Source organism: Oncorhynchus mykiss, chromosome 19 (genome assembly GCF_057628025.1).
Source record: "Oncorhynchus mykiss isolate SJ-2025 chromosome 19, ASM5762802v1, whole genome shotgun sequence".
In the NCBI taxonomy this organism is placed as follows: domain Eukaryota; kingdom Metazoa; phylum Chordata; class Actinopteri; order Salmoniformes; family Salmonidae; genus Oncorhynchus; species Oncorhynchus mykiss.
In genome coordinates this window covers 23161673-23176123 of record NC_143040.1, presented here as the reverse complement: position 1 = coordinate 23176123, position 14451 = coordinate 23161673, and the positions used below count along the sequence as shown (strand labels likewise).

At 45.3% G+C, this 14451-nt stretch overlaps 1 protein-coding gene across 1 annotated transcript in view; it reads left to right on the top strand.

Moving 5' to 3' along the window:
- The window catches only part of LOC110497396 (deoxycytidylate deaminase), a 43754-nt gene extending 29540 nt beyond the window's left edge, over window positions 1–14214 (top strand). Inside the window, 2 exon segments of the mRNA XM_036954336.2 lie at window positions 6357–6453; window positions 13793–14214. Of these exon segments, the coding sequence (XP_036810231.2) occupies window positions 6357–6453; window positions 13793–13871 (176 nt within the window). The 3' untranslated portion in view covers window positions 13872–14214.
- The last annotated feature ends 237 nt before the right edge of the window (window positions 14215–14451 follow it).

The following is a 14451-nucleotide window of genomic DNA, read 5'->3' as shown; positions in this document are numbered from 1 at the left end:
TTTTGCCCATCTTAATCTTTTATTTTTATTGGCAAGTCTGAGATATGGCTTTTTCTTTGCAACTCTGCCTAGAAGGCCAGCATCCCGGAGTCGCCTCTTCACTGTTGGTGTTTAGACTGGTGTTTTGCAGGTACTATTTAATGAAGCTGCCAGTTGAGGACTTGTGAGAGGCGTCTGTTTCTCAAACTAGACATTCTGTCCTCTTGCTCAGTTGTGCACCGGGGCCTCCCACTCCTGTTTCTAGTCTGGTTAGAGCGCGTTTGCGCTGTTCTGTGAAGGGAGTAGTACACAGCGTTGTATGAGATCTTCAGTTTCTTGGCAATTTCTCGCATGGAATAGCCTTAATTTTTCAGAACAAGAATAGACTGACGAGTTTCAGAAGAAAGTACTTTGTTTTCAGCCATTTTGAGCCTGTAATCAAACCCATAAATGCTGATGCTCCAGATACTCAACTAGTCTAAAGAAGGCCAGTTTTATTGCTTCTTTAAATCAGGAAAACAGTGTTCAGCTGTGCTAACATGCTAAAGGGTTTTCTAATGATCAATTAGCCTTTTAAAATGATACACTTGGATTAGCTGACACAACGTGCCATTGGAACACAGGAGTGATGGTTGCTGATAATGGGCCTCTGTACGCCTATGTAGATATTCCATAAAAAATCTGCCATTTCCAGCTACAATAGTCATTTACAATGTCTGCACTGTATTTCTGATCAATTTGATGTTATTTTAATGGACAAAAAATTAGCTTTTCTTTCAAAAACAAGGACATTTCTAAGTGACCCCAAACTTTTGAACGTGTGTGTGTGTGAGAGAGATATATGTATATACACATACATATACACACAAACATGCATATATACACATACATGCATATACAGTGGGGCAAAAAGTGTTTAGTCAGCCACCAATTGTGCAAGTTCTCCCACTTAAAAAGATGAGGCCTGTAATTTTCATCATAGGTACACTTCAACTATGACAGACTATGATATACCCTTTGTTGGCAATGACAGAGCTCAAACATTTTCTGTGAGTCTTCACAAGGTTTTCACACACTGTTGCTGGTATTTTGGCCCATTCCTCCATGCAGATCTCCTCCAGAGCAGTAACACATACATGCATGTATACATACATAGATAAACTCAGCAAAAATAGAAACGTTGTCAACTGCGTTTATTGGAATAATAAATTGAATAATTTGTCCCTGAACAAAAGGGGGGGGGGGGTCAAAAGTAAGTCAGTATCTGCTGTGGCCACCAGCTGCATTAAGTACTGCAGTGCATCATCTCCTCATGGACTGCACCAGATATCCCAGTTATTGCCTTTTAGATGTTACCCCACTCTTCCACCAAGGCACCTGCAAGTTCCCAGACATTTCTGGGGCGGGAATGGCCCTAGCCCTCACCCTCCGATCCAACAGGTCCCAGACGTGTTCAGTGGGATTGAGATCCGGGCTCTTCGCTGGCCATGGCAGAACACTGACATTCCTGTCTTGCAGGAAATCACGCACAGAACGAGCAGTATGGCTAGTGGCATCGTCATGCTGGAGGGTCATGTCATGATGAGCCTGCAGGAAGGGTATCACATGAGGGAGGAGGATGTCTTCCATGTAATGCACAGTGTTGAGATTGCCTGCAATGACAAACTCAGTCCAATGATGCTGTGACACACCGCCCCAGACCATGACGGACCCTCCACCTCCAAATCGATCCCGCTCCAGAGCACAGGTCTCGTTGTAATGCTCATTCCTTCGAAGATAAACGCGAATCCGACCATCACCCCTGGTGAGACAAAACCGTGGCTCGTCAGTGAAGAGCACTTTTTGCCAGTCCTGTCTGCTTCAGCGACAGTGAGTCCAGGCGACACTGTTGCTGGTGATGTCTGGTGAGGACCTGCCTTACAACAGGCCAAAAGCCCTGGTGTAACTCGGACAGTTGTTGTTGCCATCCTGTACCTGTCCCGCAGGTGTGATGTTCGGATGTACCGATCCTGTCCAGGTGTTGTTACATGTGGTCTGCCACTGCGAGGACGATCAGTTGTTCGTCCTGTCTCCCTGTAGCTCTGTCTTAGGCGTCTCACAGTACGGACATTGCAATTTATTGCCCTGGCCACATCTGCAGTCCTCATGCCTCTTTGCAGCATGCCTAAGGCACGTTCACGCAGATGAACGGGGACCCTGGGCATCTTTCTTTTTGTGTTTTTCAGAGTCAGTAGAAAGGCCTCTTTAGTGTCCTAAGTTTTCATAACTGTGACCTTAATTGCCTACCGTCTTAGCTTCTAAGCTAAGCTACCTAGCTTCTACCGTAAGCTGTCAGTGTCTTAACGACCGTTCTACAGGTGCATGTTCATTAAATGTTTATGGTTCATTGAACAAGCATGGGAAACTGTTTAAACCCTTTGCAATGAAGATCTGTGAAGTTTAGATTTTTACGCATTATCTTTGAAAGCCAGGGTCCTGAAAAAGCGACGTTTCTTTTTTTACAGAGTTTACATACATACATTTTTGAGCTGCAATATATTTGCCTTTGTTAGTCTGCGTAGAGTCTGTGCATAATGGGGTTCGATGCAGATACTCAGGGTAACCATTCAATTAACTATTTAGCATTCATATGGCTTGGGGGTAGAAGCTGCCTCGGAGCCTGTTGGTCCGAGATTTGATGATCCGGTGACATTTGCCGGATGGTAGCAGAGTGAACAGTTTATTGTTTTAGTCTTTGACAATTTCGGGCCTTCCTTTGACACCGCCTGGTCTAGAGATCCTGGATGGCAGGGAGCAAGGCCTCAGTGATGTACTGGGTAGTCTGCACCATGCTTTGCGATCGATTATCAGTTCGAATGTATTGTTTCTCAGTCTTCAATCTATAAAATGTGTTTTCTTTATTGCTAGTCTGTCGTCTTGGCAACGGGTAGAGATGGATAAAGGGCTATTTATGTTTTTACAGACATGATAAATGATACATTGTGCCGTGCAGGCCTTCTACAGTAGCATCGGTTTTTTGAAAGGTCGTGGATGTGCATATCACCTTCAGTGTACTTCACAAAAATATCTCCCAGACATAGAGAAAACAAATGTGCTTTATTTTAAAGATATTTTCATTTTCCGTTTTATATTTCAACTACGGATCTGGATCTGGATCTGGATCTGTTTTCCTCTGTTGCTTCACTATAGATCAGTGGAAAGAAGTTGTGGTGGGGGATTTTTCAATAGTACATTTGTTAAATTCCACACCTCCTTTTCTAACATGACTACTACTGGCGTCTCAAGCTGTCAGACTCAGAACCCCGTCTAGGAACATCTGATCTCTGTTGTATTTCTTTTGTCCGTATTTGGACAGCACACGGGGACAGGGAGACCGATAGTAGAAGCATAGGCAGAAGGTGGCTGAGACTGGGCTGCTTGACCAGATTCTGACACTCACAACCTCATCTCTATGGTCGTAAAGCAAACCTCCCATTACACCCCCCCCCCCCCCCATCTTGGCTCTGAAGGATGTGTTTTAGAAGGACTAGATTAATTTCATCCCATTTGCTTTTTAAATGATGTGTATCGGCTACCGTACGCTAGACTAAAGCTCCTGTCCTTGGTGACTTGTAAAGCTCCCCGCTTGGTGCAGAAGGTTATGTGAAACGGTTTCTGTCTCAAGCAGTGCGGATGTTGAGTCTTTTCTCTCTTGGGAGCAGCGCTTTCAAACAGAAACACACACCACTTCTCCATGCTGCAGCCTGTTAACTCCAGGCTGTTGGTTGGGCTGATCTTGGATCCTCTAGAGGCTTTTCCTTCTTATTAGAGCTGTGAGGCAGTGAAGCCCCACTTCATAACCACTGCACCCCCAAACGACCATATCTCGGCCCACAGAACACACACACAGCCCGCGCCTTCCTTACACACATCAAAACGAAATTCCCTGTTGCCCAATTACATAGTAAGGACATCACACACACACACATTTCTCTGCCAAAATAAACCAGTGTAATTTCAAGCCATCTCCCTGATTTGCCCCTCTGTGCTACTTAAGAGTCATGGTGGTCTGACAGCATGAGCAACACCTACTGCTGGAGCACACAGACACCCTGTGGCCCTCACCATCACCACCACCAATCATTATTCCCCTTCCATCACACCCCAGCGGAGTCAGCCAAGCACGAATGCCAAATCCTGCAGAGCCCTCACTAGGCAATATTGACAGTCCATTGTGTGTGCATTTTTATTCATGGTTTGTTTATTGGCTATACATTTGGAACACTGGCATTATCCCCGTTCAGACTGCTACCATATGCAAACTCACACCCGGACATTACTTCAATAAGTAAGTTTGATTCAATGTTTTATTTATTTATTGCGGTTATTTCTTTTTTGCAGGGAAAAGTTTTTTTTCTTACATTTTTCTTTTATTTTACCCCTTTTTCGTGGTGTACAATTGTTTTCAGTAGCTACTAGCTTGTCTCATCGCTACAACTCCCGTACGGGCTCGGGAGAGACGAAGGTTGAAAGTCATGCGTCCTCCGATACACAACCCAACCAAGCCGCACTGCTTCTTAACACAGCGCGCCTCCAACCCGGAAGCCGGCCGCACCAATGTGTCGGAGGAAACACCGTGCACCTGGCAACCTTGGTTAGCGTGCACTGCGCCCGGGCCCTAGGCCAATTGTGCGTCGCCCCACGGACCTCCCGGTCGCGGAGTTGCAAACCCAGGGTCTCTGGTGACACAGCTGGCGCTGCAGTACAGCGCCCTTAACCACTGCGCCACCCGGGAGGCCCTTCTTTACATTGTTTTCTTTGCGGTGTTCAAGTTCTTCCCAAGAATGTCATAGGTGGGTTTTTTTGTTTTTAAGGACGTAGATTCACATTCATTGCATCTCTGTGCTTTTCAAAACCAATACACCTGGGAATAACGATAATACCTTATATGCAAATCCAAATATCAGAGATATTATTTTCAGCGGGAGATTTACGAATAAAGGAACTCGCCCACGTACTGCCTCTGCACTCTGTGGCCTTCTACGGCTGCAAACAATCCGACCATAAAGGTCTTTGTTACTTCCACTTGGGAGAAGAGACGCTTTGTGTGTTTGATCTATTTATCTGATCCATTGTTAGGCCCAGGCAGCGCCGCTGCACCCATTCAGACATGCTTTTGTTGTTTTTCGTACACATTTATCCGCTGCTAATGTTTCTTTTGAATAGTCGCCTGTGTCGTGGTGGTGAAGTAAGCTTTGCTCTTGTAGTCATTCAGACCAGTGTTTCTTAATCTGCACCACACACCTGACTCCACTGGTGAAAGGTTTGACGACGAGTGGCATCAGGTGTGTAGTGTTAGGGCAAACACGCATGCGCCCTGGATTACCAGGACCAGACATAACGACCTTTCTCTCCTGTTAACATCAGCGATCAGAGTAGTAACTCTACAGCTACTGGTGTGATACGAAGTGAAGAGAATATGATGAGCATAACAGTCCAGTCCATACCAGGTGAGTGGATATTATCACCACTGTCTGTCTAGCCTGTCTTTCACTCCCTGTATAGATAGTGCCGCTAACAGTAACACCGCCAGCCCTATAGTCCGTCGCTCTTTATCTACTGTGGTGAATAGAATTCACTCTGCGTGGTCTCCCCTCAGCGGATCACAGGATAAATACCGGTTCTCTCACAGTTTCCCGCAGATGAAACTGTCCAATAATACAGGGCAGGTGAGACTGGGAAGCCATGCTGGGTAACGCTGAGCCGGATTGAGCCAGCGGCTCCTAAAGCTCTGATGATGCGGGGAAGATATCAGGCGGGCCCAGCACAGAGCCATGGGGGACAACCAATCCTATCTCTGCAGTTTAGGGGGTTTCAGTGGGGTGTTGGCAGATAAGGCAGGCACCCGCTGTATGTGACCTTTTTGACAGAGTGATATTGTGTGTGTGTATATTGTGTGTGTGTAGGGAGCCGAGGACCTCCCAAGCATGATGGTATGGTAGATATACTAATCGAGCCAGGCCCTGTTGTATACCGCTTAGGCTCACACGCACACACACACGCGCACACACACACACACACACCTCCATTAAGCGGGAAGGGGGTGCTTTTAAAGATGACAGCTGGGGTTGGTAGATTTCCTGCTTCGTCTTTAGTTCTCGGTATTGGACTCTGCCTGCTGTTGAGGGTTTATCGACCTCCCCCATACAGTACACACACTCAATTGCACCCCTCCTCCCTCTCCACTCCGCAGGGTTTACTGAGACCTCCCTCCCTCCCTTAGTCACCACTCACCATCATCCCGAGCCTGTCCGATAGATAATTGACTCTCTCTCTCTCCCTCTATTTTCCCCTCCATCCATCCCTCCCTCTTTCCCCTCGCTGTCTCTTACCTACAGGTATAAAGGACGTGATTTATTTGTCAGACAAGTACCACGACATCCCTGAAATGACTGCCTCCAGACGGCTGCTTAACTTGGCAGGGATCGAATACAAGTGAGTCTCCTGAGCCGCCGTGTGTGTGTGTGTGTGTGTGTTGCTCCTGGATGGAGGGAAGAGGAGTGTGGATGACTTAATTGACATCTGCCAGCCAGAGAGGGCTGACAGTTCTGTGAGAAGAGGTTCCAAACAAACAGGGTTGGAGCTAAGATGGCGCTCCCCTTGGGGTTACACACGTGTGTTTTTGAACCTGTATACATGCGTGTCAAAGGGTTGGGGGCATGGTTTGGGGGGGCCTAGTGCCTGGATATGAGGCTTAGTGCCTGGATATGAGGGTTGTTTCAGGGGTGTAAACCCTACCCACTAACGACCTGTCCTGGGACTACTGGGGGGGGGGGTCAGCAGTGCCAGACTGCACCAGACCCCATACAGCCTACAACTAACTACCTGCTGCCAATCTGCTCTCACAAACAACACCGGATTGAGTGGTGGTGGTGGTGTGGGGGGGGGTGTATGTGATGTGAGTGTGTGGAAAGAGGTGTGATGAAAGGAGCAGATAGATATTTTGATAAATGTCATGTCTCTACATATTCTATACTGAACAAAAATATAAACACAACATGTATATTGTTGGTCTCATGTTCCATGAGCTGAAATAAAAGATCTCAGAAATGTTCCACACTCACAGAAGCTTATTTCTCTCAAATGTTATGCACAGATGTGTTTACATCCCTGTTGGTGAGCATTTCTCTTTTGCCAAGATGATCCATCCACCTGACAGGTGTGGCATATCAAGACGCTTATTAACCAGCGTGATCATTACACAGATGCACCTTGTGCTGGGGACAATAAAAGGCCACTCTAAAATGTGCAGTTTTGTCACAGAACACACAGATGTCTCGAGTTTTGAGGGAGTGTTCAATTGGCATGCTGACTGCAAGAATGTCCTCCAGAGCTGTTGCCAGAGAATAACATTTCTCCACCATAAGCCGTCTCTGTTTTTAGAGAATTTGGCAGTAAGTCCAACCGGCCTCACAACCGCAGACCGCTTGTAACCACGCCAGCCCAGGACCTCCACATCCGACCAACCACCCAGACTGAGGGTTTGAAAAGCTGAAGAATTTCGGCTCGAACTATCAGAAACTGTCTCAGGGAAGCTAATCTGCATACTCATCATCCTCACCAGGGTCTTGACCTGTCCGCAGTGCTCACCTTCGATGGCCACTGGCACGCTGGAGAAGTGTGCTCTTCACGGATGAGTCCCGGTTTCAACTGTACCTGGCAGACGTTGTGTGAGCAAGTGGTTTTCTGATGTCAACGTTGTGAACAGAGTGGCCCATGGTGGGGTTATGGTATGGGCAGGCATAAACTACAGAGAACAAACACAATTGCATTTTATCAATGCCAATTTGAATGCACAGAGATACCGTGACGAGATCCTGAGGCTCATTGTCATGCTAGTCATCCATCACCATCACCTCGTGTTTCAGCATGATAATGCACGGCCCCATGTCGCAAGGATCTGTACACAATTCCTGGAAGCTGATAATATCCCAGTTCTTCAATGGCCTGCATACTCAAACATCACCCATTGAGCCTGTTTGAGATGCTCTGGATCGATGTGTTTCAGTTACCGCCAATATCCAGGAACTTCGCACAGCCATTGAAGAAGAGTGGGACAACATTCCACAGGCCACAATCAACAGCCTGATCAACTCTATGTGAAGGAGATGTGTCGCGCTGCACGAAGCAAATGGTGGTCACACCAGATACTGACTGGTTTTCTGATCCACGCCCCTACCTTTTTTTAAAGGTATCTGTGACCAACAGATGCAGATCTGTATTCCCAGTCATGTGAAATCTATAGATGGGGCCTAATGAACTAATTTATTGACGGTCCCCACAAGACAACTCTCGTTTGGCTTCAGTCATGGCTGCAGCATTTCTTAATGACCAAGCCGAAAAACCAAGACCAAATCAGGAAGTTCAGCTCCTCTTTAAGAATTATATCTTCATATTTTCACAATGCGATGCGGCACATTGACAACTCACATTTTGAAAAAGAGCCTTCTATAGGCTTTCTTACTACCAAATGTAAGCCTGTAGCCGACAAAACAATACCTTTACATTCAATATTATTTGGATAATTAAATAGTTTAATTGAAATTGTAAACAATTCACAGAATCAAATAGGCTATAGGCTGGAAAAATAGCATTCATTTATTTTGTAGGCTATTGGCTGCACAGGTTTAAACTTGATATGGCTGTGTGTGTGTGAACAAAAGCCTGAATTAATGTAATCTACTGAATTATCATTAACAAATACCTGCTTGCACTTTTGCAGGCTGTGTATCCATCTACTGCTGTCGTCCTTGTCCACAACTACTCCAAAACCCTTCCAAATCGGCGATTTCAATCGAGCAGCACCCAGTTTCCACAATGGTGTATTTCACCATCGTGACCTTTTTGGTTTTATTTCTCCTGTTACGTTACCCATCTTCACGTGAGCTAGTAGTCAGGGGAAATAAACTTTGCAACATATTGTCACGTGGCAGAAGGAAACACAAGATCTGCACGTCGACAAATGTAGGAATGTTTCAGCACCACACATTCTACTATTGGACAGTTTCCTGCTCCACTCTCTGGTTATGTGGCTGGGAGCCTAGGCCCAGGCAATGTCTGCCTCACCGCTCACATAGCCTAATTGATTTTGCAACACAGTTCAACACAAGAAGTTCCTGGGTTTGTATTTTTTTTAAATTAATCTTGATTTAAAAAAATTCCAGCCCGCAATATAATTGTTCTGATCCGCGTATTGAATGTTTTCATTCCCACCCGCAAGCCGATTATTTTACTAATTATTTATTTTTGTGGCTCAACCGCAGGGAATCGTGGGTATCCGACCCGTTGCAGGACTTTTAACAAACTGTATAGACCCCGAACAGCACATGCATACTCTATAGATACACATATACACACGGGGAAAGATAAAGCATATTTTTCACCAACATGTCCTTATTTGCAGGTACATGAACAAGCAGAACGTTCTTTAATTGATTCCCATTGAAATGTCTCGCTACCACACATGCTTGGAAATCTCCCCCTGAGCCACATTACACACACAGGGTTACAGCTCAGGTATTTAAATACTGTCTTAATACTTCATCCTCGTCAGATCAAATAAGAGACTTTTACTGTTGGAGACAGGAAGCCAGAAAAATACTATATATATATATATATATATATATATATAAATAATGTGTGTTTGCGTTCCAAATGGCACCCTGTTCCTTATATAGTGCCCTACATTATGGCACTACCCATAGGGCTCTGGTCAAACGTAGTGCACTCTACAGGGAATTCGGTGCCATTTGGGATGTACCCATACACTTCCACTGATTATTTTTATATATATATAGAAAGCTTTGAAGATGTGTTCATATGGGGGTAGAGTTTACTTCCAATAGCTGGTTTTATTGAGGATGCACACACACACACACCTATTCAGGTTGTCCTCTAGCTCATGGTTTCCAAAACTCGATCCTGGTGCCCCCCATCAAGCTTAGATTATTTTAAATCAGCTGTGTAGTGCTAGGGCAAAAACCAAAATGTGCACCCAGGGGGATCCCCAGAACCCGAGTTTGGGAAACGAGGCCAAATCCCTGAGCTAGCTGATCATGTACTTCCTCCTACACGTTTGCAATGACTATTTTATTCCTCTCCTTTCCTCCATCCCTCTTTCTTTTTTTTCCATCTGTATCCGTTGGCATTTTGGACCGAAAGCGTGTATTAAATTTGACTCTTAACTGGATCGCATACTCAATAGAAGTTTCAAGGAACATTTTTGACCTTGAGGAAAATACACGAATGAATGAATCAGTGTTGACGCAGTATAACCAGTTGAATTGACCTTTATTTGTAGATAAGAATTATTGCCTTTATTGAAGGCTGAAGCATTAATCTTTTAACCCTGCTAAAAAAAAAACAGATTTCTAATGGTGAGCAAGTGTTACGCCTTTTCCTTTTCAATTATGAGTACTTTTTTCTTTCTTTGGTAGAACCTCGACTCACGTTGGTTGGGCACCCTCCCCTTTCCAAAAATAGGCATTACAGAAAAATACATTTTGTGTTTTGTAAAATTTACTGTAGTTTGTCAAATATTATCTGGACTGAAATGTAGCCTTTGAAAATGCCTTTACCATCTCTCCTACGGGCTAACGCGCAATCTCTGGAAAAGAGATTGCGCGTTAGACTATCTTACCAATGGGACATTAACTGTAATATCTTATGTTTCACTGAGTCATGGCTGAACAAGGACATGGATAATATATAGTTGGCTGGGTTTTCCGTTCATCAGCATGACAGCAACCTCCGGTAACACGGGTGATGGTCTATGATGGTATAACAACAACAACCTCTATAGACCTTTACTCCACACAGACGCATACAAAGCTCTCCCTCCACTTGGAAAGTCTCACCATAATTCTATCCTACTGGTTTTTTCTTACAAGCAAGCACTCGAGCGCAAAGTACCAGTGACTCGCTTATGACGGAAGTGGTCTGATGATGCGGATGCTAAGCTGCAAGACTTTCCCACAATGCCTTCCGACAAACCATCAAACAGGCAAAGCATCTTTACAGGACTAAGATTGGATTCTACGACACCGGCTCTGATGCTCGTCGGATGTGGCGGAGCTTGCAAACTATTATGGATTACAAAGGGAAACCCAATCGCGAGCTGCCCAGTAACGCGATCCTACCAGACGTGCTAAATGCCTTCTATGCTTGCTTCAAGGCAAGCAACACTGCACCAGCTGTTCCGGACGACTGTGTGATCACGCTCTCCGTAGCCGATGTGAACACAGGTGAACATTCACAAGGCCAGACAGATTACCAGGACTCGTACTCAGAGCATGCGCTGACCAACTGGCAGGTGTCTTCACTGACATTTCAAACCACTCCCTGAACGAGTCTGTAATACCTACATGTTTCAAGCAGACGAACATAGTCCCTGTGCCCAAGAACGCCAAGGTAGCCTGCCTAAATGACTACAGGCCCGTAGCACTCACGTCTGTAGCCATGAAGTGCTTTGAAAGGCTAGTCATGGCTCACATTAACAACATCATCCCAGAAACCCTAGACCCACTACAATTTGCATACTGCCCCAACAGATCCACAGATGATGCAATCTCCATTGCACTCCAAACTGCCCTTTCCCACCTGGACAAAAGGAACACCTACGTGAGAATGCTGTTTGTTGACTATAGCTCAGCGTTCAACACCATAGTGCCTTCAAAGCTCATCACTAAACACCTCCCTCTGCAACTGGATCCTGGACTTCCTGACGGGCCGCCCCCAGGTGGTAAGGGTAGGCATCAACACATCTGTCATGCTGACCCTCAACACGGGGGCCTCTCAGGGGTGCATGCTTAGTCTCCTCCTGTACTCCCTGTTCACCTCACAACTGCATGGCCACACACGACTCCAACACTATCATTCTGTTTGCCAACGACACCGGTGGTAGGCCTGATCACCGACAACAATGAGACAGCCTACAGGGAGGAGGTCAGAGACCTGGCAGTGTCGTGCCAGGACAACAACCTCTCCCTCAATGTGAGTAAGATGAGCTGATTGTGGACTACAGCAGAGCTAACTCTGGGTCTTCCTTACCTTTGGCGGTCCTCATGAGAGCCAGTTCCATAGTTCTTGAAATGTTCCATATTGACTGACCTTCATGTCTTAAAGTAATGATGGACTGTCATTTCTCTTTGCTTATTTGAGCTGTTCTTGTCATAATATGGACCTGGTCTTTTACCAAATAGGGCTATCTTGTGTATGCCCCCCTACCTTGTTACAACACAACTGATTGGCTTAAACGTATTAAGGAAAGAAATTCCACAAATTCATTGAAATGTATTCCAGGTGACTACCTCATGAAGCTGGTTGAGAGATTGCCAAGAGTGTGAAAAGCTGTCAAGGCCAAAGGGTGGCTACTTTGAAAATTCTCAAATGAAATATATTTTGATTTAACACTTTTGGGTGACATGATTCCACATGCGTTTCATAGTTTATGGCTTCACTACAATGTAGAAAAATAGTCCAAATAAAGAAACCCTTGAATGAGTAGGTGTGTCTGAACTTTTGACTGGTACTTTACATATTACCTTGACTAACCTGTACCCCAACACGTTGACACGGTACCGGTACCCCCTGTATATAGCCTCGTTATTTTGTCACTTTTTCCCCCCCGCAAGTATTTTCTTACTTTAAAAAAAACGTGCGTTGGGCTTGTAAGTATGCATTTCACGGTAAGGTTGTATTTGGCGCATGCGACATAACATTTTGATTTGATTGAGTGAGAACATCTTTGGCCTTGGGATTTAAAAGCAGGTGGCAAAACAGTATTCATTCCGTGTGTGTGTATGTGTGTGTGTGTGTGTGTCATTATGTGTGTGTGTGTGCGCGCCTGTGAACAGGCCACGGGCGTGTCTGTGCAGGACGGTGGGTCTGTCTTCAGAATGAAAGGTGTCCTGGAACGCTATTAGTGGTGGCATTTTACAAGGCAGCAAGGCTTTTAGTGTGTCGTGCAGTGGTGAACTGTGACACGCTACAGTGCCTCTTCTCTTCTGCCTGGGCACGTACTCCACGACAAGGTGTTAAGAAACTGCTTTATAAAAAGCCTCCAGAAAGGCTAGTGGCCTGCCATTTCACTGCGGTAATCGTAGCTGTTGTGCTACAAAACTTTTTACGTCCCAAGTGGTGCCCTAGGCACTGGTCAAAAGTAATGCACTATATAGGGTGCCATTTGGGATGTAGCCTGCGATGCGCTTGCTTACAGGCCTCTCTTTCCAGGGCCCCGGGACAGATCCAGGGGTCCTGCTAATAGACTTGATCTAACTATACAGCCTCAGGTCTGTACGGGGAGTCCAGGCATGGGGACTGAGAAAGAGGGACAGCGAGAGATAAGTAAAGAGACATAAAGAGAGCGATGAGGACAGGAGTAGTCTACTCTCTGCTGGTATTGGGGACCTCGGCAGGGGGTTGTGGCGATAAGGGGGCAAAATGCATCCCTGGTCCCTGTCAGTACCTCCTCGAGGGGGCGGCCGCTCCACCCTACACCCCCTCTCCCCAGGCAAGCTTATGGGTAATTGGATCCCCCAGAGCTCCTTCCTGGGCGCAGGAGAAAAAGAAAAGAGTTTCTTTCTTTCTCTCTTTTTTTGTTTTACCCGTGTCCCATCCTTTCATCTTTGTCTCTGCTGCCTCCCCCTGTCTCTGACTCAAAACAGTCCCTGTGCTGAACAAGTTCCGGAAAAGTTCATGGCTTCACAAAGTGTGACTTGCTTTTTCTCCTCTTCTCAACGCTCTCTCCCTCTGTGTGTGTCTGTTTGTTTCGCAGGCAGTTCAAGCCCAAGCGAAACAAGATTGTCATCGATTTTGATTCTATTAACTCTGGGATGTTCAGCGGAACAGGCTGAAACACACTCACCTTGAGAAAGAAAGAAGAGGGAAAGAAAGAGTGGACATCTCTACACCTCTACTGTAAATGTTAAATCTTATAGAAACATTTCATGGTAAAGATTTAGTTTGTCTTTTACAGTGCGGAACTTTATTTTAATTGACATGGGGTTACTTTCACTGCGGTGTCTTTTAGATGCATTTTTTTTCCCACCGTCAGGATACTCTTCCAATCGTTACTGTTTTAGTCGTAATAAAATGTTAGACAATGTCACAAATGGCGGGAGTACCGAAACACTAAACACATTGTGTGCTGCACATGCAATGTCAACCTAATAAACTATGAGCAATGTTTTAAAATCATTCAAGTGTACAGCGTTTATGCAAAAAAATATGGAAACTGCTATAGCTTTGTCTCTCATTGTTTTTAGTTATTACTTTGAATAGAGGTGCAATCAGGTGGTAGAAGTACTCTACATTGACAAAAGCTCTAATTCCTCAAAAGACACACACTATTTTGGGTAATATCCAAGCACAGATCTGCTGTGTGTGTGTAATACTGTGAATATGCAGGTCAATTCAATATCCCACACTAAACTG